Source organism: Coturnix japonica, chromosome 3, assembly GCF_054131305.1.
Source record: "Coturnix japonica strain WE chromosome 3, WE-NBRP24, whole genome shotgun sequence".
NCBI lineage: Eukaryota > Metazoa > Chordata > Aves > Galliformes > Phasianidae > Coturnix > Coturnix japonica.
In genome coordinates this window covers 42,758,908-42,786,647 of record NC_140665.1, presented here as the reverse complement: position 1 = coordinate 42,786,647, position 27,740 = coordinate 42,758,908, and the positions used below count along the sequence as shown (strand labels likewise).

At 37.9% G+C, this 27,740-nt stretch overlaps 1 protein-coding gene across 10 annotated transcripts in view; it reads left to right on the top strand.

Moving 5' to 3' along the window:
- The window catches only part of PACRG (parkin coregulated), a 169,816-nt gene extending 146,229 nt beyond the window's left edge, over positions 1-23,587 (top strand). For all 10 annotated transcript variants that reach the window (XM_085541387.1, XM_085541390.1, XM_032443568.2 and 7 more), the window contains one exon: positions 23,104-23,587. In XM_085541387.1, coding sequence (XP_085397513.1) covers positions 23,104-23,264 — 161 coding nt within the window. In that variant the 3' untranslated portion in view covers positions 23,265-23,587. The remainder of the gene's footprint in view (positions 1-23,103) is intronic.
- Positions 23,588-27,740: the final 4,153 nt, after the last annotated feature.

The following is a 27,740-nucleotide window of genomic DNA, read 5'->3' as shown; positions in this document are numbered from 1 at the left end:
AATTTCTATTCAATTGTATTTAATGTATGAAAAAAAGACTCTAGAAAAGGTATCATTTATTTCAAAATTCCATCTAATTTGATTTTACCACAACTTTGTTCAGCCTGGAAGAGCATTTCAGTCAAAACTTTTTTTATTATTTCTGAATAATCGATTCTCTCTTAATGGAAGCCAGTTCTTCTTATGTCAGCTGACATAGTCCCCATAGATGTTGTATTAGCATCATTTCACTCTATCAGGTAAAGATCTAAGAATGCAATATTTTCCTAGAAAAAATATGCCATTACCCATATGGCATGAAATTTTAAAAAGAAAACAAAAAACAGTAGGTTTTTTTGTTTTATTTTTTACTTTTTGAAGACTAAGATTTTTAAGGAAGCCATAAATTAGAAAGATAATGGGATACTGGAGTCTCTCTGAACTTTAATTACAAATCAGATATCCCTCAATAGAAAGACTTAGTATGTAAAATATTGTGGAGTCAGGCTTGGATCTCTTCTTACTAGTAAAAATATAAATCTGTTTAATAGGAATATCTTCCAAGAAACAGAATACTTTCTAATACCACATAGAAGCACCAAGTGTCTATTTTATTTTGTAATGTTGCCTTTATAATCATATGTACATTTCCTTTTCAATTCAAGGAACCCTACTAATGAAAAAATCTTTTCCTAATTTCCCTGTATAAGTACTCCAAGCATGTGCAACAGGCAGAATCTGAGTTAGAACTTCTTAAAAAAAATGGAAAGGACTGCTTAGATTTGCATTTCTGTTGCTTAAATCGGGGTCAAATCCAAAATGTGGGGTTACAGTAGTTTACAAGAGCATTTTATATCATTTGTAGCTTCCAGGTAATAGATGACTGTTTCAAACACAGTATGTAGCCTTTAATACTTATGTTTCTGTTTGCCAGGCAGTAAGTGGCGTAGTTGATCCAAAAGATGCTTATCAATTATTCTAACTAGATATCTCCCAAAAGTTATATTCCTCAATGAGGATCATATAACTTGACTGCTGCACTCCTTCAAACCATGTTTACTGTGATTTAGACAGACTGCAAAACAGATTACAATCCAGAGTAGTAAGGAATGCATAACGGCAACGTGAGAAGAATGTGGCACCTTACCTGTGTGTGATAACTGAGCTCACTGGTGCTGCTTTACAAATAAATGGACAGTCTATTTTCAGAAAGAATTTAAATAAGGCACAATAGAAGGTTTTGATGGCAGATTTTCCAGCAGTGATTCAAGGAGGTATTTTTTTCTGGTAAAGAATGAAATCACATGCTTATAATCATCTGAAGTAAACAGAACATGAGCACTGATTTTTGGTTAAGCTCACAGCCAAGAATGTTTCCAAAACTGGGATGAATTTAAACACGTTAGCTGATTTCTTGACATAGGAGCCTACCATCTAAAAAATATCAAGTATTTTCCTTGTTTTCTGTTTTGAATCCTAGGTTCTCATTTAAATTCAAGAATTCAAGAGGGCAAGATTATGCATTTCGTGTTTAGCACAAGCATCACTGTCTTATCATTCTAATTGTCTTCACGCAAAAAAATCAAAATGATACAATGTATTAAAATTCTTTTAGGTTTAGTTGATTTAGCTATTGTCTGATGAAACTATTTGCTGTCAAGCTTACTGCTTAATTTTAGTAGATGAAAGACTGCAAAAGGATGAGGACAGGGATCACTGCTGGTAGTCTGTGAACTCTAAATGAAGTTTAAGTCACTGAATTAACTTGGATATTTCCCAAATAGTACGAGCCTTTTTAGAATGGGAAATTGGCCTAAATTTTGTGCAGTAGGAAGGAAATCACATAAAATTTCAGAGAGATTAGCAAATCAGGAATGAATTAGAAAAATCAACAGAGGAGCCTTTCTTTTACCATTTTGGACTGACTAGAGTCTTTGCAGTTTGCTCCATTATTTCTGTACTGGAAAAAAAAGGGCGCTAGGAAAAGAATGCTAAAGTATCCTAAAGTATCCCACTGGGAAAACACAGAATTTACTGTCCCCAGAAATTAATGGTTTGTTTTACTTTCATTCTTTTACATTTGTTTAGCCTTTTTCTTGGAAGAAGCCTCAGGCAGTGAATTTTTTTTTACTAGACTAGAAATGAATATGTACCTTGTACAATTCAGATTCTGCCTATGGACAGGATTAATTCTGGAAACTGAAACACTGCTGTCAGAGACCAATGGCAATCTGCAAATTAGCCGTCATAAAGGTAATTTGTATCAGACCTCTTCTGTGAATCTATTTGCGTAAACTTGGGTTTACTGGTTTCCTGCAGGAAATAAAGTGGGAGCAAAGCTAGTAGTAACACAAGGGCACAGCCAGCAGAAAAAGAAGAGATTTCGAGAAACAATATCATCATGATAATAATCGCAAAAGCTGAAATGATTAAATTAAATCTGATATTTATTTATTTTTTTCTTAAGTGTACATAATCTCTCATTCTGAAAACTTCTGGACCTGTCACACAGCATTTTCTTCCAATCCTCTTTCTGCTATTTTGTTTTATTGTTATTTGAAGGAAAGGAGAAACTGTTTTTCTTTGTTATTTACTTTTCCAGTTTTGTGTATAATTTCATTTCTTGAAAATATTAAAAAAAAATATTTACCATGAGAGAAGGATAAAAGTAATAGTAAAAGTACCATGAAACCGTACCTTCGTACAAAGTCTTCACAGCTTCCTTAACTTACAGTCTTCAAATATAGTACAGCTGCCAATCACAATTAGTAAAGGAAAATTAAATTGTGACTTTGTGTAGTGAACAAGAATGTCACTAGAATAATGTCTTTTAGTTAAACTTTGCCTTTACTTCCAATGACTCATCTATTGCAGGGTGAAAAGCCAGTTAGTGTGTCAACTTGCCATTCTCCCTAGATTTCTTCCCTTCTCTTTCTCTTCATCCCAATTTAGGTCTAAATGTTACCTGACAATATTGTTGAAACACTCTCTTCCTTCATCCAGAAGCTCATTTAACTTTTTGTACAGGCCACTGATTTCATCATGTGGGTGACTGTGGTTGCAGAACAAGCTTAGATGATCTTTATCTTGTGTCTTTTGGAAAACTTCAGGGTTAGTTGAACAATCTTGCTACTGACTCAATTTTATGTGCTTTATTAACCCCCAGAGCTTGTGTAGAAAAAGAAAAATGCTTAAAGATTCTTTTCATGGGATGACTGATTTTAGAGAGGATTCTATGCCTTATTTGGCTTCTTGTTTGAAGGCTGGGATATTCTTTTCAACCACCTTTCATGCAGGATTTTTTGTGCCATTCCCAACAATCATAGAAGCACTTTAGATTCTTATAAGCCTGATATTAATATTACTAGGGACTGTAAGAGTTAATATATGTAATGATCAAGATTTACAGCCCAACTGATTAGATTCCAAAAAGTTATGCTAAAAAAAGTACCAAATGACACCATGTCCTGCAGCCATACCCACTTTTCTTATATTAAATGTTGATCATGAGTTTGTGATTTGAAAACATTTTGAGCTGTATTTCTCATATTGTGTAGCTCATTGAACAGCTTATGTACACGCTACTAGCCATATATATGGAAGAGTAGTCCAATACTATACTGTGACTAGCAAGGCATAAAGTTTAAAAAAAAAAACAAAAACACACACACACACACTCAAACTGCCAAACTACACTGTAAACTACGCATCTGGAAGAGAGTGGAAAAGAAAAATTGTTATGCTACAATTATTGTCCTAGTTGTAAGTAATGAACTTGAATGCTAGTCAATGTATTTGTCAGAAAGAGTCCCAGAGGAACTCAGGGCTTTACTGGAGACCATTTTAGAAGTCAGGTAGGCAGCCAATGTTCAGTGATATTCATGGTGTGTTATAACGGGGTTTATGGTTGGCTTTCATCTTTTCTGTGTTTGTAATGGCTACTTGGCTGGGTCCAACAAATGGTGTACATTTTATTTTTAGAATATTTTTTTCTTCTTTGCTAAGAAAATATTTATTTATTTGAAAAATAAAGATTATCAGTGTATTCTAATTGGCAAGATATACTATGTATAGCAAATGCTGTTGAAATTATGCAAAAGGATGATAATGTGTAGGAGTAATAATGGAGATGTAATGTTCAAATAATAGCTGCATTTGTCACTTACATCCAAATTTGTAAATGTCACTGAGGTCAATTTACTGCATATCTAACATCGCAAACATTGCATGCTTGTTATTGTTGTTCAGAATAGTAGCAGCCTTATCTTAGATACTGTTTGCAGTCCTATTTACACCTCCAGTAATTACAATAGGAGACATACATGCATTCATGAAGTGAATTTGACCTTAGATACAGGACTAGGAAGCATCTCTTCCTTAGTCATTCAATTCAGCTTCCTGAACAAAAGCAAGTATGTCTTTTTTTATAATAGCCATCCCTAAAGACTACGGTCTTTCAATTTCCTCATTCACATGGGCTTTGGTGAATCAAGCCTAATGAAATAGCTCCAGAGAATGAAAGCTGAAGGCTCATAATATTAAATGGTGGTCTCTGTACCACAGTTGTGAAGAGGTTTGAAGAGTTCAGTTTTTTCACTCACTCTATTACTATTACTGCACACTATGTGAGGGCAATTTTAAAATGCAAATCATATTCCTTTCCTGTTAGGTCAATAAACCTTGAGTGAATGCTGGACTTCTAATGCCACTGTGTAAATTATTCTTTAGAGTCTGTGTTACAAATCCAAATGTTCCAAGCTCATTTCATTGGATGCTTTTGAGATGGTAACATGATTTTTGTCGTTGTTTCAGATAATAATACACAATCTTTGGAAAAAGTCTCTTCCTCCTTTATATTTAACAGAAATAGACTAGGACAAGTTTTCAGCTCATGTAAATGCTTATCGTGCCAAAGAAGTTCTCTTATGCTAGTTGTAATTTAGCTTTCTTGGAAAAAAAAAAATCTAAAATTTGTTCTAGTATTTTCCACAATTCTGTTTAGTTCAAATGATGGAAACAAAATGTGCATCAACCAAGATAACAGCTCTGAAAGACAGATAAGCCTTCTTGATGACACAGTTCAAGGGAAATGTGTTGATTTGCCAGAAGTGCACTAGAATGCAATAGTTCAGTACACAGCTATCTTTACTTAATTTCAAGCTTTTTAATTGAATGTCAGTCAATTACACAGTTATGATACACATCTTATTACAAAACAAGGTAGTACGCACATGCATTTTAAATAGCGTATTCCTCAACTTTTAAACCATTTTCTGTTTTAGAAACCACTGCAACTAAGCAATCATATTCAATTATGGTATCAGCCACAAAACATTTATTACTTAACATGATTGTTTAAATACAAATTAAAACAAATTCCTATCTTGTTTTCTATTAAAACATTTCCCAGCTTTAAATACTTCTGCAGGGTGAAGTATTTCTCAACTACTCATATAAATAGGATACTTTAATATTACCTATCACAGTATTTGAGTATTTTCCAAAAACTAATTTGAATCACAATAGCTCAGCAATCTAATTTACACTTAACCTCACCTTTTCCACCCTGATCCATGTCCTATTTTCTTCTTCTTAGCTGCTTTCTATAGTGACTATGAGGATACTAATTTGAAGTGAAATTTCAGCTTTGTTCTGAAAGCTAAGAGAGCTGTGGTCAATCTAATATCTTCTGACAGGGAATCTAAAATCTTTTGTTCTGTTTATTGAATTAGCCTATATTCTGCTCCCGTGAGCTTTGTTTTTCAGATTGATAGATTCATGATTAATGCAAAAGAGAGCAGCCGAGGATGACAATCTCCTCACGAAGAAATGCTCTCTGAAGTATGTGGGAAAAACATTTCTTAAAGGACTTTGGCATTTAGGATGGAGATCACGTCTTTGGCCTGGTAATTTTAAAGGATACCAATAATCAAAGTCTGTGGTATTTATATGAAAGTAATATGAATTTCAGTAATTCATTCTAGCAGTTTTCAAGGAACGAGTCAGGGCCTGATCATTATACAGAAGACTAGGATACAGTTTTCAACTTACTCAGGTGGAAAAAGGCCTTTTTTCAAAATTTTAAACTATTCAACCTCTCTACAATGCCAGGTAATCCAAATGGATTGCTTTGACAGTCTGGTAGGCATAAGAATCCCTCAGAGTAGGGGGATGATAGGTTGGAAGATTATAGCTTTAGCAAAATTTAACAGAATATTCTTTTCTTCTCACATCATTTTCTGTCTTGATGAAAAAAATGAATTTGCACAAGTGCTCTATCCAAAGAGCTGATTTCTCTGAGGCACTTGGAAAGGTGAAAGCCAAGAACATTACACACATTAGAGATAAAGAAACTGCATGAGGGAACCATTGACAGCTGAGATTATGGACTTTATCAGGTTTTCCTCTGTGAAAATATTTGTGTCAATATGGAGGTTTATACTAAACATGTTCATCAAAATGATTTGTGAGAAAGTCCTCAACACAGCAGAATTAAAAGGAGAAAAAAAAACAAAACAAAACAAAACCCATAGGTGGATGGTATTCCTTAGATATTTCCTTCTATTCAAGGACTAATTAAAGATTGGGGGATTATGGTATTATAGTTCTCTTAACAAAATCAAATACAAAACTTTGTCCATGTTTTCTACTTTCAAATAGTCACTATGAGGCATTAAAAAATTGATATCCAGATTCCATTTTTGATCTGTTTTGTGGAACATTTCTGATGTGCATCAACATCCCAGTATTTGTTTGTAGTAATCAATTTAAACTATGTAACGGAACATATGCATTATATATGAAATATGTGAAGTTCCAGCTGAATTAAACACTCAAGGTTCCCATCCATTTAATAGGTCTTCAAACAAACTTTGTGCACAATTTTATATGAAAGTGTGTATAATTTTTCATTTAAATTGCTGTTTAAGATGTGCATTTTTGATCTTACTGCATTAAGTAATTGTAGGTTAAGCGATGAAAAGATTAATGCATAATATATTTCTGCAGTGTATGTTTATGGGCACTCAGACATGTTTTATTATCAATATTTTTTGTACCAAGTGGAGCTCATTTGTCATTAACTCAGAAACAAAACAAAATATATGGCTTGTAAAGGTATTGTGAATGTCCATTAATAATTTTTTTAGGGAGGTGGAGGGCAGGAATGATAGTCAGAGGAGTGTAATATAATGATACTTAACTTTTCTAGGGGAGAAATACAGAGTTGAGTATTGCAAAATGCACCGTTATCATTATTAAGATAAAATCCTGTGACATTCTTAAAGCAATATTTTTTATGAGTAATTATTATGTTGTCTTCAGCTGTTAAATGAAAATCTTAAGTTGTGTATTCATTTGGACTACAAGTACTCATTTGGAAACAAGCTAACATAAATTAAAACCCTATAAGGAAGAAATGGTTGTCTGATATTGAAAGCCATTAGAATGAAGTGCTGATGATGCTGAAATCAGAATAATTATTTTAATTTTTTTTCTTTGTTAAGGGAATGTGATTTCCCTCAAAATAAAGTACATGGCACTAATCCTACCAAAAGTAAATGAGCAAATCTTAGAAATATACTCAGAGAGAAAGATGATTGTATTCTGCATTACCTTAATATAAAACAACAATTTCAAAATGTGAGGAAAATGTTAATCCTTACTCCCATTAACACTTTACCCATGAAAATCAAATCATAGGATTTGATCTAGCTCTTACTGAATTCACTGTTTTAAACTTAATAGAAGGATGACCTCATCATTGCTGAGTCCAGCCCGGTCCTTCTTGCTCCAATTAGACTTTAACAACCTTGGTTTCTTTTTTTCCTCATCTTTTTACTTCATTTCCCTTGAATGGAGTGCAATTTCACCAAAAAGTAGTAATAGACTAATCATTACCTGGCAGTAGTGTATAGTGTAAAACTGGAGTTCGAGAATCTCAGTCCTAGAATACCAGAAATTTATAGAAGCGTGTCCATTTCTTCTGCCGGATGGGTGATAATTGTTTTTCTGCTCATTTTCATCCCAAAATAATTAAACTATGCTACACAACTGCGTGCTGTATTCTTGGTGCCAAGTGTGCTGTTTGGAGGATGTGCAGAGTTTCCCTGAAAATATCACAATGGGAACTGTGGTTCATTTGCATTGTCACTTCCTAAAATTTTGCAGAAACACACCCTTGAAAGAATTAGGTCACACAAAACGTGGCCTGAGGGTTTCTCCTTTCTGTTTTTCCCCCGTGGATTTCCGCAGCTGATGCAATGAAAATTGTTCTGCATCGATAATTTTTTGAGTTAAGGTTTCATGAAAAATGTGTTTGGCTTATGGAAATGAACCATCATTCACTGGGAAAATTCCCCTGTCTTTCCTTCCAGATCTGTTTTCTCAACACAAATGCGGTGGTGTTTCAGCGCATGTACAACTGTATGCTAAACAGTGGCAACTGTAATTACCTTCTCCGAGTGGTTGTCCTTCAAAATGCACGTTACAGTAGTGGAAGGAAATGATCACAGCAAATTTTGTTTTCCTTGGATATTACAACTTACATATCAATAACTGTAACTTCAAAGCTGACAAGCTTTATCCTGATGGTTCTTACCTGTGTGTAATAGTCACAGGTTTGAGGTTGGTGGGTTTTTTTTTGGTATTGTGAAAAAAAATTGTGAGATAACAATGCAGTTGTTTTTTCATATTGAAAGTAAGACGGTTGATCAGTGTGGTGAGCACACAGAAACTAACATGTATACCATATTTATATTTATATAATTATAATTATATTTTCTGAAGCTTCTGATATATACACATCAAATATATTCTTTACCTGAGTTTACTTCCTCCTCCCTCCCCCCCTTTTTCTTTAAACTTTGGTTGTTGTTTGGTGTTTTTTTTTAAATATATGATAGTAATATGTTACAAATATTTAAAATAATAATAATGATAATACAATGGCTGCTCCAGAAGTAATGCCTCCTATTTTATAATGCTCACCCATGACATCAAAGGCACATGGCAGGAGAGGTTGAACGTTCCTGTCAATATTCTGTTACATGTTGTTGCTGTGCAACAGATGGCAGCAGAGGGGCAGTCTGACAAAATGGTTTCTGAAATGCAAGTGCATTTGAAGCAAAGATGTAGAACTGAATTCCTCCATACAGAAAAATATGGCACCCATGTGCATTCATTCACTCTTGCTGGATGTTGGTGGGGACCAAATAATGGATGTGAGCACATTGAGGCAGTGGATGGTGCATTTCCATGGTAAGGACTGTGACAGCAGATCAGATGATGCTGGTCCTGATGCTAATTTATGTTGTTTCAGTTTACTTTATGATCACAACATTTATTTTTCTTTTTTTAAATATTTGGAAGTCCCTTTTGTGAGTATGATACAGAGAGATTATCTTTATGTATTTCCTGTAGATTACATGGTATCTTCTTATCTTTAACTGTTATTGTGATATAAATTAATAAAAAGACAAGGAATAAGCCTGTATCATTTAGATTTGTTACTTCTGAACAAATATAAACAGTCATAAATAAATAAAGACAGATGCAGAATAACCATCTGTTAGGAAGTTAGTTCAAGTCAAAACACTTAAAATTTGGCACTGCAGGATGTATTCATGTAAATCTGAATTTAGCCATATAAGTAACTAGACTCATGTCCAGATGTTCTGTTGCACTGCAGCCTTCACTTGGGAGCTGGGAAGGGCTCAGGATCAGCCCACTGAGGTAGCAGCCTAAAATTGGATTTAGGTGCTGAACTTTCTGTTTGAAAGTGTTGGCATGAGTTCATCATCGAACAAAAGGTCTGTCTTACAGATTCTTCATTGCTATTGCATGCATAGAGGTCGAAAGATCTTCTTTCAGTCCATGAATAACTATGGTGATTATGTGAAATCTCCCAGATGATGAAAGATGCAGATTTGAAGCCATGTAGGCTGAACAATGCTGTGTTTGTTTCCTGCTTCCTGGAAAGGTACATCACCACTAGATTTTCATAAAATAATAATTGCCGCGGCCACTACTGTCCTCTCTCATCTTTTTTTCCCCGCCTTCCTAAGGATACAAGGCTTATGGGGTCATAGTATTTTTCTTTTCTGTGAGTCTTGACCCCCCTAACTCCCATAAATTTTAGTCTAATTCTCCAATTCCAGTCAAACTGGAGAACTAGCAGTTTCTCACAAAATGAGCATCTGAGTAAAGGAGAATAATCAAAACACACACCCATGCTCAGAGAGAAAGGTTGGTGCAGCTCAGTTACTGCGTGGTAGCTTACACTATCTTTCAGCTGATAGAACTTGAACAAAACTTGCCTTATGAGGTGTAGCACAGAAACAAATACACATCCATGGGAAATGGGTATCATCACTGTCCTGAGGCACAATTTGTTTTCACAAGAAAACAGTCAGTCTCACCCAGAAGGAAAGGCAATCAAATCTGTCTTCAGGAAAGGTTCTGGGCTGTAGCTCCAGGCTGGATGCAAAAATCTGAGTCTTGAGAGAAAAGCAACATTTTAGACATCTGTTTCTGCTTGCTCTTTCCCACTGGCTGCCTCTGGGAGACTCACTGCTCAGCCTTTTGCTCACTTGGACACTTATGACTGTAACACCTGCTTTAGGCAGTCCCATGCTTTGTAAGTCTAGCACGGATGTATGGATTGTCCTACAGAGTCTCTGTGATATATACAAAGTTTTACAAAAGACCTGACTGTGTCTGAAATTTCCGTTCTGGTTATAAGAGATTTATACCATGGTGCTGTCTCCTGCACTGTCTCGAATTCTGCCCGTCTGTTCTCACAGTTGTCTTCCGCAGGCACGTGAAGTCGAGTCAGTCTGTTTGCTGAAAACTACAAGCATTATTACTGTTCCTCTCCTGTAAAAATGAGCTCTTATCTTGTTTTACTACTTCCCCTACAGAGCTAGATTCATAACCCCTGCGCATGTCAGCCTGAGCTGCTAGATACAGATACATTACAAAAGCAAGCATATGTAAATAAACTGATATCAGCCTGACTTTTTCCACGACACCTGAGGATTTGCAGGCAGTAGTTACAGTCTCTCTGCCAGACGACTATCAGCAGTTCTGGGAGCTGTTGAGGCAGATGGCTGAGGCACTAGATCTGACAGCAAATACGCCTAAAATGACTTACTGACTCTTCAGTGGTTTTTGATATTAAGCAGAAAGGAAAGCTTATGCCTCTCTATAATGAGGATATTACCAAACCAGCAAGAATGGATGAATGTATTTTTGATCCATACAGTTAAAAGTAAGGAAGACAGTAAAGGAAGAGAAGTCTCAAGCACTTGGAGGTTACTGGTACCTCTTCTCTCATTGACTACTCTGAATAAGTCAGTACTCGTACTGATAGCACACATTCCTGTAGAAGCCCTTTACTCACATTAGTAAGGTTGGCTTTTACTTCTAAGCTTTTTCTCAAAGTAAACTTGTAAGCAGGTGAAATTCTTACTCAGAACTGTAAAGCAAAGACATCCCTGCTACAGAGATGCGGATAAGCCTATGTAAATTTTCACTTTGTCTTAGTGCAGAATGACAGTGGAAAATCAACAGGCTAAAATATAACATACCAGTTGGTAACCAGGGTGATGCAGTGAATAACATTATGGAATAACTTACCTTATTGAATAACTATGCTAACCTGTTATGCATTCATATAAATTCGAATCTTAATGTAGTATGCCTAAGAAAAGTTAATTAACTAAATTAATAATCTTGGCTTTCTTTTCTCCTTTTTCAGCTTCTGTTTTTCTTTGGCTTTAGATATTCCTTGTCCAAGTGCTTATCCTTGCAACAAGAATTGTCTATTTTACTTATCAATGAAGTGCCCAATAAACTTTGTGCCAGGGCGAGTAATTCAGGAAACACATTCCAGATATCAATCACTTTTCAGTGATGGAATTTGTTCATAGCTCATCAAGGATTTTGCTCATAGGAATTTATAGAATAGTATATGTTATTCTTTTACCTGCAGTAGCATCCCATAGTTTCCTTCAGAAGTCATTCTGCACTAGCTGCAGTTGTCCAGAACTGTGCAGTAATAGTTCCCTGAAGCAATGTTCCTGTTACTCCTGTGCTAGTGCTAGTGGGTACCATTTCAGCACTGCAGCTGCAGAGTTTGCATCAGAGGCCTTTAAACTCTCTGCAGCCATTAGCACTGGGCAATGTAGAAGGTGAAACAGCCATCTGTGACCTGCTGGAGAAAGGAGATAAAGGAATTTTGTGAGGTATTACCTCTCCTTTTCTCTGGAGGATGACCTACGGAGTAATAAGCTTTGCAGGAAAACTGCAAGAAAATATTCCTCTTGAAATATCTCCCACTTAGGTGCTAGTCATGCTGCCTTCCAGATTCCTTTCAATGTGTCCCATATTTATTTAAAACAAAACAAAACAAAGCAAGGAACCTTATGGCTTTCTTTCATAGAAATGAAAGAAATTCAGTTCATTAAGTCTAGGTATAATCTAAGTGTGTGTATTACTTTCAGACTGTACAAGTGCGTGACAGCATATTCAAGTAACCAGGGAAAATTTATCTTGACAGCATTTGTTTTTGTTCTTCATTTTAATACACAAAAATGCAAGCTGACAAATACTCAAACATATTGTGCTCTGCAGTGCTATTTAGAAACCTCTAGGCTAGCCTGAGTTGACCAAGAGCATTCAGCCATATCGATGACTTTTTCTTTTGTCTGTTCCTCCCTGTTCTGACCTGTATGTGTGTGTATGTGAGTGTTTTCTTTTTGAATCAGAGCAGATGTAGGTATTTCTGTGACCAGGGATGGAAGATGAATGAATGATGCATAACAAAATTAAGACTGAAATTGCAAAAAGTAGCATAGCATGGCATGCTTTACTTAGATATTGGAGAATATGTAAGTGGTCATGTTTGCCTTATAATGCAAGGATTATCTGGGGAATAACAAATTACAAAAAATCCGATCCTTGGCCTAAAGGCTCTGTCACAGCAATGTGTTGGGGTAAGCACTCAAATGACCTAACTGTAACTAGCACACTTCCATCAGCTTGTAGATGCATTATATTTGCAGCAGTTTAGGACAAAGAAAGCGAAATATGAATTCAGTTGAGAAACAGACAATCTTTATCAAGCCTCACTGTTGGTCAGGTTTATTGCTTTAGTAGTGAAGCAAATGTATTTGAAAAGGTTTCACAAACTGAGCTGGAAGTGCTGTGCTGTTAGCAGCTGGATGTTTTCTACATGAAGGCACCCATACAGAAATGAGGAAGGTATTTGTAGTGAGAAGGGGGGTGGAACTTGCCCTGCTGAGCATGACATGCATCCTGTTTGCACACAGAAAAGCCATTTTTGCTTCCATGCTTATTCTCAGAATAGATAAGTTCAAAGGTCTATTTCAGTAAATGTGGAAAATCTAGTATAGGCTTAAGAGATTATGTGCTTATGGGTGATTATAATTATTCGGGTGTAAGCAATGTAAGAAATAGCTGCTTTTTTTTTCTTCTTATATATGCCAGCAGTAAATCTGTGTCATAGACACTGTAAATCAGAAAACTAGATTTTTAGTTCTCTCTTCTGTAAGACATAGGATTGGTTTTGATTTTTTCAGAAAAGCACTATATGTAATGGGGGGAAAGATTCTGCATTAACAGGTTTTACTGAAACAACACCGTTTTCTTAAAATAATGAACAAGTATAATAAAACTTAATAAAATTTTCTGGCCCTATTGTTTTTATACACACATGCTGTTCGTTAGATTTTTTTTTATTATGAGCAAATTCATCCAGACATCATAAGAATGCTTTTATTTTAATGAATTTACACTGCAAGTTAGGATCAGACTTTAAAAAGCACGCTCTAGAAGCTATGATGCCTATCATATAAATGGCATAGACAGTAGTCCATCTGTCCAGCACATCTCAGAAGGTGGTTTAGTAGTGGGACAGGTTACTGAGGGAACATGTACAAGTAACTTCTGTCTTTCTACAGACCCGCTGATAGTATCAATAGCATTTTTTCCTAACTGCTGCTCCAGTTCAGTTGCTTTCAGTTTCATCAAATTCAGCAAAGCAGTTCTCAGATGAATGAAAATATCAGGCAGTTCAGGAGCTCACAATATCAGCATGCTTTGCTCTTTGAGCCCTTGCAGTTCTGAAGTAAAGGTAGACAAAGAAGCACTTGTACTGGTGATAGCTGACTTCTAGCAATTATCGAAATAGGTTCTGTAGTTCCACAATATGCCACCAACAAACCTCCCTTTCATTCATCTCAGGAGAAACGTGTTCAGAGAAATGTATGATTCATAGGATGATAATAATGTCATTTAATATCAGTGAAAAGTGCTACAGAGTTCTTTAAATGCCAATACTGAAACATTTTAAAAGGAAGCTTAGCTTGGAACCAGATTTGAAGTACTCAGCAAGCTACAGAGGAGAGATTGCATAACTCTTGTTCCTCAAGTCACCCATCCTTCAGATTTCTACTTCACAAATAAAAATGATACAAGGTTCAAAGACTGGGACAAATGCCTACTGGGTTTTCTTTCTGTTGGGCTGGAGGCTTGTGATAGAGGTAGTATGTCCTTCCCTAACTGAATGCCACAGCGATCAGACAGGAGTGCTTTGTTGGCATGCTGAGATAAAGCATTGCTCCTCAAGCATTACTGTAGAAGACTGAACTGCTGTCAAGTGTAACTTCCCTGTGACCTAAGATACTTGTTTTTTGGCACGTAACTTAACGCCCCAAGGTTTATATCTTCTTGTGCTGGATGCTGCTGGACCTCCTGTTTCCTTCATACCTTACACCCTTTTGAATTACATATTAAGCAGCAAAAGGTGCAGTGGTAATATAAGAAGGGCAAGTGCTTTCCAGTTAGAGTCAAGGGTGAAAAAGTTACCACTACATACATTCTTCATACTTAATAGTGGAAAAATTAAAATAAAAATTAAAGAAGGACCTAAATTAGTGAAAGATTCCTAAAGCTTTTAGAAATAAACAAACAAAAAAATTAATCTGCATTTGTCATATGTGCTTTCAAAATGCTTCAGCTTTCACAGTTCAAAAGCTGTGAACCTACAGAATTATCACACCTACAGGACATGATTTTCCCTCTCTTCTATCAGCTTTGCATTGCTAGAGGTATGGGACTATACAAAATTCTAGTTCTAGCAAAAACATTGTCTTTTTCTGTTGCAGTGTAAAATGAGTAGCTGTCAGCCAAGTGCCTTTCCATTAGAATTTATTTTATGTCCTTCTGTTCCTTATTTAAAAAGAAATGCAAATTCATGCCTTGGGAAGGTCATTATTTTTATTTATCATTAAATTTTTATTTATCATCGATGCAGTTGGGGAAACTCAGAAAGAAGCAATAAACTGCCTTAAAAAAAATAAAATACCTTAAGTGTCACTGGAAGGTCCTAGCCATTTTAGTACAGGTATTTGTGGCAGTGAAATACTGTTTTCTCTATCTGGCTTCAGGATAAATGAGTACATTCCAGTCCCACTTCTATCTGTCTTTTAGCATGCATAAATTCTGTCCTTTTCCCACAGCAGCAAAAGAAATCTTAGCAAATCCACATGGTCATTCATAGGTTACATCTCCTTGTCCCTTCTCAAATCACTGCTAAACACCCTCAGTTGACTTTGTGTTTTTGTTGACTTCATTTAATTATGGTACAGAAAAAGTAGGCAACTGCAGACAACTTCAGACATATCCAGCCCACTGCTCCCAGAATTCTGATGTGAGATTTTTATTACATTGTCCCATTTTTACATGGTTGATTTCAACCCACTGTTACAAAGTTACAAAACCAGTTGTTGAGGTCATTTAGTTGTCCGTGCACTTTTTTTATGAGCAAGATATACAAAACAAGGTCCTGAAATGATGATGGTTTTGGACAGTGATTTTAAACACAACAAATTTCATTTGTATGTAACAGATGTCCAAAACATCAATGGTTAATAACACTAAAGAACTTTAGTTCCTTAAAGTCCATTAAAGTAATGAATTACTGAGCTTTTTTGCTTGTAAAGAAAAAAAAAAAACAACAAAAAAAACCAAACAAACCTGCTTTCCCTCTAAAGCATTTTGGTTACATAAATAAAAATATTCCAAGAGAGGAAGGAGGACAGGTTGTCAAGCATTGCAATTTTAATTATGAATGAACTCAGTGTTGAAAATTGGCTGTTGTAGCATTACATTTTATACTGAAAACAGCGATCCTAAAAGCATTTTGGGACTTTCAGCTTTGTCACTTTGAATTACTTTGAAAGATGAATTACATTTATTACACTCGCACACATACGCAGATTTATTTCCCGTAGTTTTAATTCCTTTTGCATTAATCTGAATGAGAAGAGAGTGGGACAAGTAAATGCATTTCACATCAGACCAGTAAAGCTATGCAAATTGTGCACCCACAAACTTGTTTTTCATCTTAAAAAAGAAAAAAGAAAAAAGAAAAAAAAAAAAGAAAAAAGGTGTGTTTACATGTGTCCAAAATGACTGGAAGAACACGGGATTCACATAAGCGATGCAACCCTTGTTGCGCTTTAAGCATGATTTGTGACCTAATTTTGCAACAGTAAACGGTGTCCCAAGGCCACAGAGCTCTCAGATTTCAGTTTCTGCTCCCCTGTTGTGCATGCTGTTTATCTAAGATTGTTTAACACTGCTTTGTTCGATATTGATTACTAGCACAAACACTGGGAAACTTCAAAGTCTAAATTCACTAAGTGCTTATGGAGGAAAAATATACAATAAGCTTTCCTTCTTTTATAACCTCAATGGTCAAATGTATTTCTTAATGCCATTTGTTTCAGAATCTGTGATTTCAGTTCGGTTGAACTGTGCTTCAGTTCAACTCAAAAAAAATAAATGTCTGGACTTAGAATGGATTACATCTGATGTTGCTAACATTTCCTGGAAATGGAAAACTCTGATAGCAGCTGCTGTCTTGGCTCATTTTCAGTTATTGGGGGTTTTTGTTTGTTTGTTGGTTGGTTTGTTTTGTAGGGTTTGGTTGTTTTTGTGTTTTTTTTTACTGCAGCGATTTAAGAAGGGTTGCAGCTCTCTCCAGCAGCTTGCGTCATTAGTAAAACATCATCAGTCGGTCAGATGTTTCCTTTCCAATCACAGTGCTTCCTCCACTTGCTGAACTGTTTACTTTCTGAATCGTATTTATAGTAACTACACTTACACTCTAAAATAAATGATAATTTATGAAATAAACTAAAAGCGAACTGCATATGGAAGATAACAGCAGAAAGAAACCAGGCTTTATGTTAAAGCAAAATGCCTCCAGTGAGAATCTAAAAAAATCTTGTACGCAGCTTCTTCAGGCAAACAATACCTTGCAAGTTCATAGCAAAAGTATAAAGGGTTTTGTTTATTAGACATATGATGAGCAGAAATTTATGCATATTAGTATTCTTTCTAAATTCCGAGTATATGTGCTTTCTTCTTGAATTGAATTATTCTTCTGCAATCTCTGCAGAACCGCAGAATTGTAAAGTGATAAATATTCAGCACTAGTGATGAAAAATAGAATGAGGAGCCAAGAAAAGCAAGAGACAAGGAACTCTAAATGTTGATAGTGTCAAAAAACAGGTTTGTGCGTGTTCAAAGGTAAGGTCTGCTTATTTACTGGTACTTCCAGCTTTAATGTTTTTAAGTGCTTTGAAAGATGCACTTTTAAAAAACATGGATACATTCTCATAGTTTCAAAAGTGTTAAGAAAAATGTTATTAATTTTTCAGACAGATCTGTACCTTTTCTTTCATATGTGATTAGGTTTCCAAAACCAACATTGCATTTGCAGGTTAGCTCTTGTTACTGTGCCAGAAGTTTGGTTTTGTTTTGTATCAAAACAGACAATCTCCCCAGGAATTAACTTCGGCAAATATACCTCCAGTAAACAGGTTTTAATATTTAAAGAGCACTTCCCTTCATCACATTTGAAATGGCTGGTGAAAAGCCCTGCCGTCACAAAGATCCCTGCACCGTTTCTGGTTCTGGGATTACTTTGCACTGAGCAATTTTGAGTATTTGATCCTGAGCAACATGATCCAACTTTGAAAATGGAGCTGACTTTGAGCAAGGCATTTGGACCAGATGACTCCAAAGGTTCGTTCCAACCTAAATTACTCTATGAGCTCTTCTTTCCAGTGTTCTAGCTTTGGAACAAGCCTGTGTGAGGCCAGCTTATGCTTCTGTGTGCACATAATCTAGACACGTCCTAAGAAACATTTAAAACTGGTGATCATGTTGCTCTGAGCTTTAAAGAGTGGAAGGCAGAATGTTATGTCTGGATTGGTAGTGACTCAGAGTCATAGTCTTCTTGCAGCTCTTCCTCTACCCAAGTGAAATGAACCAGCAATTTCTCTCCATTTCTTAGTGGTCAGGAGGGTTGTAGTGCCTCACCCCATGACTTTTCACAGACTTACAGTTAAAGGAAAAAGAAGACCAAGCCACATTATCCTTCCTGGAGCTGGCTATTTCAAAGCAATATTGTGAGTCAGAATAGTGGGAACAGTGCAAAGGAGTCCTGCTGCACTGACTCATTGGGGGCTTTCACTTTCCACTGCTGTTGGGAAGCCAACACCTTCTATGACAATTAAACTAATTCTGAGGGGGCACTGAGAAATTTCTAAAGCTCTGAACTCTACCTAAGCAGTGTAGTTATGAGGAGTGAATCCTAACACACATACATGCCAATCTGTATACCATGTCAATCAGCTTTCATTTATGTTTTGTTTTTGTTGCTGACTTATAGGAAGGATAAACTCCCAAAATATAATACAAAATATTTTAAAGCAAGTTTGTACTCCTTAGCTGTATACTGCTCTGTTTTAAGCTTTTCCATATAAATGTGATTCCATACCAAGTAATACATCTGCACACAACAATGGCATCACTGTTGGGTTTTTTTTTGAAGCAAAAATTTATGCAGTTAGTGGTTAGTTCGTAATAGTTTTAATTGATTAGAAGGCCTGTTGGTTTGGCTAGGATAAGCTAAGCGAGATGCCCAAAAGGAGTTTTAACCATAGTTAAATTTCACCATAAATAGTAATTTCATTTTCTACACTAAAAATTAAAACACATGATTTGTGACCAATCCCTACAATTTGGCACAAGTCACTTTACTTTCCAGTATCTCTGTTTCTCGTGATTCAAAAAGGGAGGAATGACGCCTGTCTTTCCAAGTAGCTTTGTTGGTTTGTATACAGAAACTGTCACATGACAAAAAAAAAAATAAAAGAAAAAGAAAAAGAAAAAAAAAATAGCAGCAATGAACAAAGTGCATATCACTCTACCATTAACTAGTAGTAGTTCAAAAATTCCTGCTAAATTCTCTTGTTCCAAGACAATTTGAAATCTATGTGGGTGTATATGTGTTTGTAAGTTCATCAATAAAGAATAACAGAATGGCCTTTGAATTACGATTGAATTACAAAAATTGTTTAAGCTGTAGATATGGGTATTCCTTCACATTGTCTTCAGAAATCTAAGTATTGTTCTGTCCTCCAATACTAAGCATTCCTTGGACATTTAGCATCTAGGAAAATTCTAATATCCCAAGATCTATGACATTCCTAACCCAACCGAGGTATTCAATTCAATCTGTGATTTACAGTGAGGCACCTTGGCATATTCCAGTGATTAAAAAAAAATACACAACCCTATCCAAAATCTTGTCTGCCTTAATGTGATGTCTAATCTGAACAAATATTAAGTCCTCTTTCAGATACTAACAAATGTCCAGAGGAAAGAACAGATCTGCCTGAGCTTCAAGGGTTAGTTTACCTTTCTTGTTCACCCCAGGTTTTAAAAACTGCTCTTCGAAGCTCTTAATGCTTTGAGAGAAACTTGCTTCTTTAATGTAATACGTTTTTATATTTGCAGCATTACCATAGTAAAAAATTTAAAATGAAATGAAATGGAATACAAATAACACTAGATTTTCTTCAATATCCTGAATCATGAATAGAAGCATGTCTAGACTCAAATGCAAACCACATTTTAAAGCACAACTCAAATCCTTTTCCACTCCCTGCCAAGTGCTGAGTTTGGTCCCTGCGGGTCTGAGCAGGGTTTCCTCAGCTACAGCAGCTGGCACAGAGCAGGCTGGTTCCATCAGCCTGCGCAGGTCTTGACAGGTGCCAAGCCTTTCACTTCACTTTCAAGGACCACAAAGCCCTTTGTGCATGATTTAGGAGACTGGGAACTAGGCTTTTGATCCAGAAAGGGAAAATGAGATGTTTTCCAGATTTTAATCCTCTAGATCTGTTAGTAGTGCTTCAATGAGTTTCTTCTAACTGCAGTAATAACATTTGCTCTGAAAAGAGTTCTTGGTGCATGATGAATTTGCCAGACATTTTACTTTGAGACCAATCTGACAAATGTTCTTTCTAGCTTTCTCATGTTGATTTATTCTACCTCACAAAGGACAACTTCATAAGGAACTTGAATCAGATCCATGTTCACACTTTACATATGCAACATTTTTGTGGCTGACAAAGTTGGCTCCTCATGCAAACTAGCTTGGAATTAAAGTCAAATCATAGAAGGGCATGCTGAGACCGCTATAATTCAGTAGCTATTTTTTTTTCCAGTTAGTCATCATTATTATGACTAGATATTTACCCTTAGGTACACTGAGCGGGTGAGTTCTGACTCACCCACTTGGTGGACGCTGTCCTCTTGGGTTAATTGTTATCTTTCTGTCTGAAAGATTTTTTTAATTCCTATAACTGTGTGGGATAGCTATTTTGCTACTTACCAGGTGACCTTAGTGCTGACATAACCTTTCCAGTATTGTTAGTTGTGACTTGCGCCATGACCTTTATGTGATTTATGTTTGTCTTGAGGATACGAACCTTCACACAGCACAGGTAGTCTGTTAGAAAAAATGATAATGAAGGTCTGCACATCACACATTGCAGATTACTTCCTTTACCATTGCCTCATTGTCTTAGGTACCTTTTCATCGAGGACCTTTTGATCAAGGCATCATTTCTTGTACAAAGAGTGCTCTAATGTAAAAGACTATAACACGGGATTCTGGAAAATGCACTGTCCCTGCATCTTGTTAACCTGCTCTAAACTTGCTTACTTCTCCATTATGAAGTGTATCACCATTACTTCCAGAGAATAGATTTTTTTTTACAGCATCTTTGAAAGAATGATGAAAGCTGTGTAAGCTCATTAAAAGAGCATGTGTGTAGGCTTAAAATTACAGATAATAGACAAGTGGTTGGAAAGTCAGTAATTCCTTTACGTATTTGCCAAGACTTAGGTTGAGGTTCAGGGGTTCCTTTGCCCAGTCTGGTGAAGTCAGAAGCAGCTCCAGGTGTTTTAGGGAGCACTGGCAGTGCACATGCAACACAGGTGAAGGAGGCACAGTTGATCTCAGGTGTTTTCTGCGAGAGCAAACCATGTCCAGTCTAAATCACACTCCATTTTAATATGTCTTTTGCATCTTGTATAAGCTAATCCCATTTTCTTCTTCCTTGACTTTGTTTCTGCACTCTCAGAATCTGTTATTTCTAAAATTATTATCAACTCATTGAAGTAAATGTTGATACAACAACTCCGGCTTTTCACATCCATGAAATGAATTGTTAACTTGTAGGAATGTGTCTGCGTGTTTAAGAGTAATCCTCACAAAGAGTTTAATGCCTTTCTACTCCAAATCTCAGTCCTTGTATGTCATATCTATGTTTGTGTAGATGTTCAAAATAGTCATATATACATTATTAACTTTGAATGCAATCAGATATTTTACATGAAAATTCATCAAAAGGGTGATTTTTATCTCAGTGTTCACTAGCTTTTCTTCATGAGCATGGGGGTAAAGAGTCACAAAATTAATATTAAGATCTTTGAGCTTGGATAAAGGAAGGGATGTAAGGGTGGGATGCAGCTGTATGTCTGCACTTCATAGGACTTATGATGCGGAAGCAGCAGTGGAAGCAAAACCTTCTCTCACACTTACTTCTATGCACCGTGTTTCTAATGTTAAAGACAGGCACCAGAGAAAAAGTTGGTCGTGTTGTCTTGACAAACATGTCCTTTGCTGGCTCAGACTGTAATAAGTAAGTGGAGGTATGTGAGGTGATAAATGTGTGTCATGGGCACATTGCCACCACCACCTGGAGCATGACCAGTGGCTGACTGTGTGTAGACTGCCCCTGGCAATGTGACATCCTGGCCACCACAATGCTCATGGTCAGTGTACATTACACTCATAACAAACTGGTTTTTATATGTCTTAGAGTATGTATATATATATTAAGGAAGTTTCCAGAGTACTGTATTAAAAGGAAACAGAATATATTTTGCTCTTTTAAATTTCTCAGCATCATTCCTTACTCATGCATTTTGTGTTCTGACAGTTATTTATGCTGCAGATTGTTTTGAATAATTATGGTCTGCATCTATAAATGCGTGCCACCCTTGCTACTCCCTGTTAGAGAAAGAAACAGTACGTAGTGCTGCATGTAGGGGCACCAATAATGTGTCTTTTTGACATTGACTTAATTTTACATAATTTTCGGGGAGCAGAAGTTGAATGAGTGCTGTCCTGTACTCCAGACATCTCTTTTAGGCCAAATGACATCCTCTCAACCAGAAACTGCATAGCCTGTGAATGTGATGTGTACATGGAACTGACCCAAAGCAGTGCCTATTTAAGATTTCAAAGCACAGCAAGTATAGCTGAAGTCACATTCTGTAGATAAGCATTTATGCATCTGGCAGGAGAATTTGGTCCCAAATAAGCAATGCTATGAAATAATGTAGCAATGGTTTTAAGAGATTCACTGTGTAACAGAGTCCATCCATGTCTTACAATACAGTGTGTTTTCTTTAGTGTTTATTTGGATTTTCACTTGGATACTGAAGTAACACATACATAAACAGCTTTTGAAAGGGTACAGAGTGGGAGCCTGAGCGGAGCCTTAAAGAGAAACCAAAGATATCCTGTTTTCAAATTCAGCCATTTTGCGTTGCAGAACAAAGTTTCTAATAGAGGCAAAGTGACTGATGAGCAATTGTCTATGTAATTATTTCAAAGTGTAACAGTAAATTTAATGTAATCTTTTTTCTTTCCCTTTTTCTTTTATTAATCAGTTAATTCAGGCGATGGGATAGACTACAGCCAGCAGAAGCGTGAAAATATTGGAGATCTGATTCAAGAGACACTGGAAATCTTTGAACGCCACGGTGGAGAAAGTGCTTATATAAACATTAAGTACATGATCCCTACTTACCAGTCGTGCATATTAAACTGACTGGTATCAAATGGGATCATTCCATTTCAGTTTAAAGAAAAAAACAAAACAAAACCTGTGTCTGACTCTGTGTGGCATCTTGTTAGTCATGCTTTCTTCTGTACAGCTGCTAAAATAGTGGCTTCTGGGGCATTAGAGTGTTAGTACTATTGTGAACAAGTCTTTCCAACACATAAATAGTGCCTGTTCCTTTGATTACAATGGTGTACTGTGCTTGTTTGTTCCGTGAAAGAATTGCTTCTTTATAGCAGAGCTGACTCGAGCAGGAATCAGAGTTAAACCTTCAGTTGTGTAGACAATAAAACTATAATTTTCATATGCAATTCAGCAATCGCTGTTCTGTGTCCGCTTGCCCTGAGGGTGATGTCAGACGCTGTAACAAGAAGAGTTTATGCTGACTGCTTAATAGGTGTTTGTCATGGAAGAGAAACACCAGTTCAGCAGTGTCTCTCTAGCAGCTGTGCCAAATAATGTGCACCAACATACAATAAAACTGTTGAATGTATATACCCGTTGTAGTGGGAAAAACTATATGGCCCATTATAAAGCACTGTCAGAAAATTAATGGATGTCCCTTACAAACTCGTGGTCTAAGCTTCCAGTTGTTTACCGTGACACAGAACTTGGGTTCCTTCAGTGACTATCAGACATGAGCACAGTTTGGAATGAAAAAAAAATTTTAAAATCATTTAAAATATCATTTAAAGTCAGCTCAGAACAAGTCAGGAGATATGAACCCTGTCTAAAAAGCATAACATTTCAAAATGTCCAGACTTTGGACTCGTTTTGTATTTATTCTGGTTTCTGACTCTTAAAATATAACCAGGTTGCACTTTCGAGCATTTCTCTGTAATTACAAGGTCTCAAGATGCACCCTTTTGTGGTAGAAGCAAACAATTTTATCCAAGTTTTATCTGCTCACATGCACACACACTGCAAGGACTGCCTGTGCCGGAGGCACGGCCTTGTGCTGTCCTGTTCCTTTGGCTGGGCACAGGGCACGTGGGGTGCACCTTCCCACCCACTGAAATGCTGACACTAGACTTGCTTTTGTCTGCTCTGATCGTTAGCTATAGACATTTTTCTTTTCTCTCTTACTTCTCTTTCCTGTGGCTGAAAGACAAATCAGGAAGAAGAGAATCTGCCGTACCCAGGGGTGCCACTGGCCACAGGTGCTCCTCAGCCATGGTTCAGGCCCCACTGCTGCAGAGTACCTGCAGTGTCCCAGGCTCTGGAGACCTTCCTTCTCTGCCTGGTTTCCACTTATTTGTTTTCTTTTACACATAGCCAGAGTTTCCTCCAGGTCCCTTGGGTTCAGGCAATGCCTGTCCTGTGACTAACACACACCTGTGACAGACGAGCACAGCAAACATGCTGCCTCACATGCAGGCCTTGGTAAATCTCCTAGCTCCCCACCAGAAAGGAATACAAAGCCTGGCTGCAGGCCTGCCTGGGGAAATTCAGCAGCTTTCTCTTTGAAATTTCAGGGGAAAGGGGTTGAGCACATCTCTCAAAAAATGCCCTTCTGCACATCCATGCAGGCTCTAGCAATATGGCCTTTGCTTACTGTTTCTCCCTCTACCTCCCCTCAGTGGACCCCTGCCCTGCACGCTGTGCCCTTCACCAGTGAGCTGTTCTGTCTCACGTGATTGCAGCTATGGGTTTGGCTACAGGGAAATCACAGGCTTCCACCATGAGTACACGTTATGCTGGAGGCCTGCTGCATGGAGGAACCAGAGTTATTTGACTCTGAAACAAATCAGGCCCTTCATATAATGGAAATACCAAGTCATCTTTCATTTGTTAGCTATTTATTATACTCCATCCTGACAAGAAATCCAACCCCACGCTCGTGCCAAAGCTCAGCAGCCAATGCATCTCCTGCCCTCCTACCACAAAGCCACCAGCAGAGGTGGCATCTGGGGACAGGATGCTGATCCCTGGGACCTCCGCACTGCGCTGCCCTCTGTGTCCCAGCTGCACTGCTGAGGAGGTGATGAAGCTACAGCTTCATCCTCCCAACTCCCTAGCTCTGTTCCTTGACTCATTCACGAGTTTTGTATCCTCTCCCCTTCTGCTCAGCTAGGACAGGACTAATGACTGACAGAGGCTAGAAAATAGGCACCTTGTGCAGCTCCAGACTTGCCCAGGCCTGATCCCTACACCTCTGTTCTCTGTTTGAAGATGTCTCTTACAAGAGTTTGCTTCAACATGGAGTGACCTTACTGCACACCATAAGGGCAGCAGAGGTCATCCCCATTCACACGTGGGGAAAGGTTTTGCAGCCAAGTGCTTTTACTTGCCTGCTCAAGATGGTAACTTATTAATCTAAGGAGCTGGACTGATGAAAAGAAGCATGATAGAAAACAGAGGCCAGTAATTTAGGAAGACTGAAAATGAAACTATTTTTGGATGTCATTTTACTAAGGCAAACTGTAGGACTGCTAACCTTGCCAGTGTCCCTTTAAGCATGATCAGCAGCGTATTTATAGGCAATTACAGCACAGCTCAGAGCACTTTATAAAGCACAAGATCAAGGACCCAGGTGCTTAAGCATTTGAGTAATATTATGTCATTTGATACGCTGCCTCGCTATTTTACCAAGCTCAAAAAATGGAATTGTAGTTTCAAAATAGTATCTGTCTCTCCTCCAGCTCTTGTCATTGTGGTCACCAACGCAATGGGCAGCCAATCAACAGTTTCTAATTGAGATCAATTAAAAGGCACTTTGGGCCAGGTTTTTCAGGGGATATAAATTAAGTGTAGCTCCATTAAAGCCAATTTGGCTGTATAGAAGTACCTCATGCCCTAGTATGAGAGCATGAGATCTGCTCCTTTTTAGCTTTCCATCCACATCAAAGTAAGCAATATTAGGAAAGGACCCTGTGGACAGTAAAGTGTTAAAAAAAAATCATGTGCTGGTTTTCTGAAACCAGTGTTTGAGATAGGTCTGGATTATCTGGCAATTACTGGGACAGCCCGGCATCTTGTGAGTGCTGGTGGGCACTGTAAAAAGCAAGCTCTCTGGTCTCTGGTGAATGCAGCTTGAAGCTGAGCAGGGGCTCCAGCCCTTGCCCAGCACTACAGGGCTGCCATGGCTTGCTGGGGCCTAGCCCAAGCCACTGCCAATGCTGGCAGCAGGACACTGGAGTCAGGCTGCTGGCTGGTGGCCTTCCAGCCTCTCAAAGGGATGGCACTGACAAAAGGAGGCTGGCAACGTCCCCCAGCGTGAGACACGAGGGGCTGTGGGAAGCCCTGTGTGGGGAAAGGCGTGGAGGTGCCCGTGGGGGATGCAGGGAGGCGTAGCTGCAGCCAAGCGGGGCCAAAAAGAAAAGGAAAAAGCTAAAGCACACACTGTGTGCTTTCCTAATCCTGTCTGGAGACCCTCTGACTTCCAAAAAAAAGTGTTCTCCAGTCTGAGGGGCTCTGCAGGCAGCAGGGCAGCCGGCATTTTTCCACTCATCTGTAACATCCTGTATTTCCCGCTGTAAATAAAGGCGGTGATGTCTGCAGGAACTCAGTACAAAGCCTGTATGCTTGAGGTCGCTTTGTGCCTTTTGGAGACTGGGGGAGGATGGTTCATGCGCTGGCAGGACGAGACGTTCCCAGCCCTGGCCCTGCGATCCTTCCTGCACATGAGGGGAGGGGATGGGAGCGTGTGTGCCAGGCACGCACTAGCTGTGCTTGCTCTTGCCTAGCAAACACAGCCTGGGGTTGCTGCTGTGACCCTCTCTATCCCAGGGACAGTAGCACCAGGCCTTGGTCACTGAGCTCTGACCCACACAGGCCTGGATCTGCAAGGAGGATGGAGGGAGGGTGAGGAGACTGCTTGAGTGTTCTTGCTGACAGACCACCCTCCCCCTATACCATGGGCCAAAAACTATGGAAGAACTTCAGTTAGATTTGGTTTTGTTCTAATTAAAAAAGTTGAATGTTCTGCAATGCAGTTGCAAGCCAACCTGCAGCACCAACCTGCTCTGTGGCACAGTGGGAATGTATTGGTTTGGGGTCTCATTTCTGTATGCTTGGTAAAGAGGAACTAAACCAGCATATAACATGTGAGTGGAGATAAGCAAACCAGCTGTACAAAATATCTGTGCAGATTATTTTCAGCTACCAGCATACATAAATGTAACTTCTTGCCTTCTGTTGGACCACTCTGGCCTTACATAAGATCAAATAGTTCTCAGATATACTCAGATATAGGTGTAGTGATCAAGGATGTGGACAAATTCCTCAGAAATTGTGAGAAAGCTCTAAGAGATTTGCATATCACATCCTATTCCAAAGTGCCCAACATGGTGTGCTGAGGCCTACAGGGTGTGTACTGGACAAAGCCAATGGCCACCACAGAGCAGTCAGCTCATGCTGCATGCTGTTGTATTAGTCAGGAATGCGCTCACTTTAGAAGCGTGGTTCACACAGCTCTATCAGCTTTCAATTTCTGTTTTCTGGGTGTAATTCCTAAGCCCTTCC